Source organism: Rattus rattus, chromosome 3, assembly GCF_011064425.1.
Source record: "Rattus rattus isolate New Zealand chromosome 3, Rrattus_CSIRO_v1, whole genome shotgun sequence".
Taxonomy (NCBI): Eukaryota; Metazoa; Chordata; class Mammalia; order Rodentia; family Muridae; genus Rattus; species Rattus rattus.
Window position 1 is genome coordinate 65,025,731 of NC_046156.1, and position 7,184 is coordinate 65,032,914.

The following is a 7,184-nucleotide window of genomic DNA, read 5'->3' on the forward strand; positions in this document are numbered from 1 at the left end:
CTCTCCCAGGAAGATGATATCCCCAAAGCTGGGCTAGAAGAGGCAAGAGGTACAAGGGGACAGAAAGCAACAGCTGGTTGGGGTGGAGGAAAGGGGAATAGAAGAAATAGGGGAAAAAAAAAAAAAAAAAAAAAAAAAAGCAAAGGGCAGATCCAGAGGAAAAAAACTGGGGGAAAACCAAGCAAAAAGTTGGAAGGGAAAGAGAAACCCCTCTTTCCAGATCTCTCTAGCCCAGCTTTGAAAGACAAGTGAGTTGTGAGCCCTTAATTGACACCCTCCTCCACCCCAGAAGACCTACCCAGATCTTTAATAGGCCCCCATCTCCTTACACTGTTGGGAACTCAGGATATGAGGCGGGGAGCGTGGTAAGGGGTCGTGTTAGGAGATGGGAGGTCAGGACTAGAGGGCTGGGGATCACTAAGAGCACCTCTAGCTACACATGGCAATTCTCCCTGTTCTTACCCCTCCAAAGGAAGGGACGAAATGACACATGGATAGGGAGAGGGGAAAGGTCAGGACGTCCTGGTGGCCACTTCAGGCTAAACAAAAGCTTCTCTTAGCTGCTTCCAGATTTAAGGGTGTGTTGAGGTATCAGAGTTGTAACTCTAGTAAAACTTATGGCCCCCTCCCAAAGGGTAACCAGAGGCTCTGAAAGTGGCCCCGCCCCCAGCCACTCAAGCCTCCCCTTCCCCACCCCAACGAGTGAATATTTCCAAGCACCTTGCCCTGTAGTCACTGATGTTTCAAAAGGCCCTACAGGTTCAGGGCGGCACCCCAGGGTGCGGGCCTGGGAGACCAGGGACAAAAAGCTTAGGAAAATATTCGGATGGCTTGTGTGGCGGTGATGTGGCAGACAGGACACTCTGGGTCCGTCCTCTCGCAGATGCGTACTGCACACTCCATGCAGAAAAGGTTGTGTCCACAGGGTACCAGGGCTGCTGTCACTTCACTCTCAAAGCACACCATGCAGTCCCGCCCACCGCCAGGGCTCCGAAGCCCGCCTGCCCCCAGTTTAGAGAAACCCTGCAGTGGTTCTCCGGGCGGCCTCCGAGGGAGCCCAGCCAGCTGCTCTGGCCCCGCAGAGGTGGCGGGAGAGCGGTGTGCGCCTGGGGGACCCGCTCGTGCCTTGGCTGAAGAAGAGGAGGAGGAAGCAGAGGAGAAGAGCACCGAGGTGGGCGTGGCGTTCTCTTGGCCCGCCCACAGCGGGGGGCTTGTCTCCGCCACGCCATAGTACACGTCCTGCTTGCCCACGCCATAGCCCGGAAACAGATATCCGCCGTAGCCGAAGTCACCGCCCTGCTCGCCTAGGCGCGGGGCCTCAAAGGCCGAGTCCACACCGCACTCGCCTATGCAGCCCAGGCTGTTTTGCCGGAAGGTGGAGAGCGGCTTACAGCCTGGCGCATGCACCCGCCAGGCGTCTGAGTAGCGGCTGTCCAGAGCAGCGTCAGGGCTGCCAGCCAGGAAGTCGCCGTCGCTGTTGTACTCAAGAATCTTGCCGGTGCGCACAGCGATGTGCGTCTCGATCTCCTCCCGCGCTCGCTCCACGTTGCCCGGGGCGCCGGTGATCTCAAACACGGGGTCGCGGTCCCGGCTTGGAGTGATGATGTATGTGTTGGTCTGCTGCTGGATGCGTTTGATGGTCGCTCCCTTGGGACCCACCACCAGTCCTACCACGCGGTAGGGCACTCTTACACGGATGGTCACTTGGCCTGGCAGAGCAGGGGCCACCCCAAAGGCGGCGCCAGACTTGTTGCGTGAGGCTCTTATCATGGAGAAATGCTCAGCTGCTGAGATGATCTCCCGCCGGGCTGTGGCTACATCTTCCCGCCTCCCAGTGACCATGAACACGGGCTCCTCACCTCGCACAGGTGTCTTGATGTAGGTGTTGGTCTTGGCTCTCAGTGCCTTAATCTTGCAGCCTGGACAAAGTGGGAAAGAAATTCACAGGACAAAGGAGTTTGTACTGGGACCTTCCCCAGAACCTCAGCCTCCCAGAAATCTTCAGTTGATCCAGTTATCACCTTCATGACCACAAACACAGCTTACCCCCAACTTGACCAATCGATGAATGCACCAGTTTCTCTTGTGTTCCAGATACACTTCTTGGAGACCCCCTCCCTCAGAGCCTTTGAGAAAAGCAGCTTACAAAACCTTACAAACTCTTCCCTGAGCACCTGCCCTTCCGTTCCTTCCATCTCACCTTCCTCTCAGTCACCACTCTTGATCTTTGCTCAAATGCACTCATTAATCCAGTCTACTCATGTGACTTCCATTCATTAAAAGAGTCTGTCCTCTAGCTCACCCAGGGACACTGGCTACTGTGTGCTGTGACCTCCGCAGGCCTTCCTAGCACCCCTAGCAGAGGCCAAAGTCGGAGAAACACTAAACTGCTGGAGGGAGGTGAGAGACCCCACAATCTCTGTGCTTCTCCACACCATAAAGAGTTTGCAGTACCTGACTCAGTGTGGGACGACTTGGGGCTGGGGTGGAGTTCGAGGGACCAGAATCTCAAGGGAGAAGTAGGAAGGGAGTATCATCCAGAGGACCTAATGCCTGAACTCTTGTACTTCTTGTCTGCCGCCCAGGACAGGACTGAGATGTACTGGAGGCTGAGGAGAGGGGAACTGAGCGTTTCTGGACCCTCGCTCCTGCTTTGAAGGAGTATCAGGTTAGAGCTGGGAGGCTGGGGAGAGGCAGGAAGAGAAAGAGAAGCAAGACAAAGAGAAGAGGAGGGGGAAGTAGGAATGCCGGTCAGGAAAGGCTGCAGATCACAGGGACTGTGTGGATCTGCCTGGCTTCAGAGGCTCAGTCTCGTACCCCTCCTTCAGCGTTTCAGGAGCCTATGGGCAGTGCCCTCATCCAAGCAATATTGTAGGGTGAGCAGAACACCCCTTCACATGTACCAGGGCCCTCTCGCACCTCAATTTCCCCCAGCACACAGGCTGACAGTACATACCAACACTTTTGCCCCATGCTCACAGACAAAATCCCTGAGCTTCCCAGGCACATCTCAGTGCTGGATGCCCTTCCTCGTGTACCCATCTATAGCCAAGTAGAAGACCACTCTTAGAACTGCCCCAACCCTCAACCCTCAACTGCAGGCCTCTGGTCAGCTTGCTTGTTCTTTCTCCGCCTTCCTCCATTCCCCAAGTGTCTTTTCTCACCCTAATGAATTGGTGGGACCCCGTGGGTTAGGAATGTATCTTTAATACATTTTAGGAAGGAAAATGTGACCCCCCCACACACACTTCTTTTCAGAGCTGTTGGTAGTTAGGAAGTCCTACTTGTTGCCAAGCCCACGTTCCTGCTGCTTCAGTATCAGTGGATGATGGCCTGTCTTCTGAGGCTCGGAGGATAGACACACAATACTTTCTGCCACGTCTGTTTACATGCCACCTGATGGGCACCTAGGTTCTGGCTCCTAAGTTTTGGACCCAAACACTTCAGCGGGAGTTTAGGTGTCTTTGAGAGTTCTGGAGTTTGGGAGGACAAGCCCCGGTATAAGACAGAGGAGAAATGCCCGAGGCTGGGCATTAAGAGGGCCCAGCAGCTTCATCATCTTGGGTTCTGCAACCCTGAAGAAGCATCCCTAGAAGTTGAGGCCAAAGTCAGAGAGACAGTAAAACGGCGGCAGCAGGAGGGAGGTGAGAGGACTTCCATATGCTTACAGAATGGGGAAAGGAGGACTTATGTTCTCTGACAATTTTCTACTAGGACAGATTCTACTTTTATGACAGATAGATGCATTTCCTAAAGAGGCGAAAGAGTAAATGACCCCATTAAATTCTGGTGCCTTCCAAAACCTCACCCAAGTAAAGATATTAATATCCCCACCCTATTCCAGGCTCTGAATCCCCAGTGTCTGACAAGGAGGGGAAATCCAACTTTCTAACCCAGAAACCCCCAAGAGATTGAGGGAGGGGCGCTGTGCAGGGGAGTGGCAAGCTCCCCTCCTCCACTCCACTCTCCATCCCAAATCCTCCAGTCCCAATACTAGGGTGGATGAAGTAGGATGTGGGGTAGGGGCCCCAGCCTGCCTCCCCTCCACGGCCAGGAACTGGCCTCCTCCTTTACTCCCTCGGAATGCAGCCCCTCCATTGTTCCCCACAGTGGGACAGCTCCTCCCCCACTCCACCTCGCAGCCCAGCCCCTTGGCAATATCCAAATCCCGCCCCCCAAGAAACTGGGAGGGGAAGGGTCCCCAAGATCCAGGTTGCTCAATTTGGGTACTTACCAACACTCCCACCCATCCAGAGATGCTGGGCTGAGAGGGTGTGGTAACATACTCCATTGGCTTAATCCAACACCCTTCCCAGCACACCCAGACACGAACCCACCTACCCCCATATTCCAAGTGGAGGTTTCTGTCCCCCTTCACCGACATGCCCTTCCTGCCCTGTCCCACGCATTCACTCAGAGACTTCTCTGCAGACCGCTGGCTCCAGGCCGTGGCCAGCCCAGAACAAAAGCAAGACAGAGGAGGAGAGGCCCACACCAGGGCTGGTACCTCCTCAGAGATTCCCCCTCCCCAAACACAGGGGTCCTTCAACTTCGGTGTGTAAGCGACCACGGGACCCCTCTTTGCCAAGGGCTCCCTCATCACCTCTCCCCAGACTGGGACCCTCCCCTGGGCCACACCCCCTTTCATTCCTACACTCAGCTCAACAAAGAGGCAGATCCTCAGTCGGGCTTCATGGACCAGGTCTCCTTCAGAGTCCCCAACTCCAACAGCAGAAGGTCCCAGGAGTGCCCCCTCCCCAGTCTTCAAGCAGATACCAGAGTAGGGGCTCCCAAGTAATAGCACATTCCGTCAGTCCTTCCAGCCGGGAGCCGACACCCCCTCCGCAGACCCTGGGATTGGGAGGCAGCTCCCCCCTCCCCTTTCCTCTCCCAGTTCCAGGATATTTCTTTGTCTACGGGCGGAGCCCCAGGGGAGGAAGGGTCCCGAGAGCGGTCCCGACTAGGGGTAGCAGGGAACTTTGTGGCACTTGGAATCTGGGCAGGGGGCGGGGCCCCCTTTGTCGGGAAGGGACAGAGCCAGAGGCGCGCAAAGAAGGAAGCGATGAACTTTCCGCGCCGGGGACAGCAAGCCCCCACTCCAACCCTCGCAGTGTCCGGACGCCCGCTTACCTTGCCTGCCCACGATCTCGGCCACGTGCTCGGAGGTGGGCACGGGAACGCACTCCGTAGTGTTGCTGCTGCCCTTCAGGCGCAGCTCGGCCTCTTTGTAGAGCGCGCAGAGCTTGGCGTCGTTCGCCCCTTTGGGGCGGTGGGGGGCTGGGGCGTCTGCGCCGCGGGGGCCGCGCTCAGGGCGGCTGGGCCGCCGCAGGGGCGGCGGGGGGCTGGCTGGGGGCGGCCGGCTGCGCGGGGGCGCCCCCCACCTCCCCTGTCCTCGCCTGCCGTGGGGGGGGGGGCCCCCAAACCCAGGAGGCAGAGTTGATCAAGAGCCAGCTGAAGGGCGCGCTCGTCTTCCAGCAGCCCTCGGTCCTTAGCGCTTCCCCCGAAACATCCTAGTTCTCCAAAGCCCCCATTTCTTTCCATTATTCCAGATACCACTAGACTAGGCATGGCGAAACAAAAGCTGGGGGAGAGAGAGAGAGAGGGAGAGAGAGAGAGAGGTGGTGGAAGGGAGAAGAGGAGAGAGGAGGGGAGGGGAGAGGAGAGGAGGGGGTGTGGGGGGAGGGGGAACAAAGAGCTGGGGAGGGGGGAAGAAAGCGAGATAGAAAGATAGACCCACCCCTAAGCCCCCTCCCCAAGCACCCCTGTAACCTGATTCCCTCGCCCCAGCCCCCCCTGGGTGGGGGGGGGAAAAGAAGCAAACCAAGAAAGCAGATCTCCTCTCGCTCCGGGGTGACGGGGTGGGGTGGGGGGCTGCGGGCCCTAGCCCCCACCCCTCCGCCTTGGACCCAGAGTCTCTACCCTCCGCCGAGCAGACGCCCCCTTAGGCTCCCGCACCGAGCCCCAGTCCCGGAGCGTCGCTCAGTGGCCCCCAATAGAGCCCAGCCCCTTCCAGCGCTCAAACTCTTTTGTTTTAAATGAACTGGATGGAGCAGCATGGAACTGACGGGAGGGGGGCGCGCCGGGGGCGCCCGGGGCATGCCGGGAGTTGTAGTTTCCCGCCCTCGGGCGCGGGAACGAATTCCTCAACCCGGGCAAGAAGGGGATTGCGCCTCTCGGGCTCTGCCCCCCGGTCGCGGGAAAAGCCTCGGTGGGCCGAGAGTCGTGGTCGGAGAAATTTCAGGAGCGGGCGGTATGTGGGAAGGGAGCGGGCATGGAAAGGCGTTTCTCCTGGACCCGCGGGTCCCGGGCCTCTTTCTTATGGTAATGAGGGCCGGGGCGGAGCGGCCGCGTGGCTGCAGTGCCCTCCCTCCTCCCGCGCGCGATCGCGGAGTCCACGGGCTTAGGCCCCCGGGAGAGAGCTCGTGGAGCAGACAAAGCCCGCGGCCGCTACAGTGGGAGGAGCAGGTCTCTGCGCTGCGTGGGGGACAGGAAGGGGCGTTCGGGTGGGGGTGGGACCCCCGGTAGAAGATGTGGTTCTCTCATGTCATCTCTTAGGCAGCAAGCGGTCCCCTTCCCCTAGCCCCCCAGTTCGGGGATCGCAGAGGCCATGGCTGGGAGGTGAGTTAGTTCGTGCCCCTGTGGTACATGCAGTGACCCGGCGAGGGAGAGAAGGCGTGGAGGGAGAGGATGGGGGTGGGGGCTGATCCGGGTGGCCAGAAGGGTCCTAGAGGCTTCGTGTGACTTAGTTTGGAGCCTTGAACTTTGGATAACAGGAGTGAAATTGGGGGCCCCTGAGAACCCAGATTTTTTTTTTTTTTTTTTTTTGTTAATCCCGAGAGCCGCGAATATAGTGGAGATCTTCTGTCCCTTAGGACCGTCGCTGATTCTCTTGCCTCTTACTTTTATAAACCAGTAATTCAGCCCCTTTGACCCTAGAAATATGGCGAAAGAGAGAGATCAGAAATAAGTTTTTTTTAATTTATTTTTCGCTCCCCCCAGAAATAACTTTTTAAGACTTGAGAGACAGTTGAGAGGGGAGTTGTACTGCAGTCTTCTCTCCCCATCCCCAGCCTCTACCCTGTATTTTCTGTATTCTCTCTCTCTCTCTCTCTTCTCTCTCTCTCTCTCTCTCTCTCTCTCTCTCTCTTTATTTATTTTGTCCAAGAGAAGGGATGGGACCGCAT

The 7,184-nt window shown here is 57.4% G+C and overlaps 1 protein-coding gene across 1 annotated transcript; it reads right to left on the bottom strand.

Annotated features, from left to right (window-relative positions):
* Positions 1 to 702: 702 nt before the first annotated feature.
* Positions 703 to 5,741, bottom strand: Mex3a (mex-3 RNA binding family member A). The gene is given in 3 exon segments (XM_032898068.1): positions 703 to 1,919; positions 5,131 to 5,268; positions 5,271 to 5,741. Coding segments are annotated over 3 exon segments (1,545 nt in total). The 5' UTR covers positions 5,569 to 5,741; the 3' UTR covers positions 703 to 810.
* Positions 5,742 to 7,184: the final 1,443 nt, after the last annotated feature.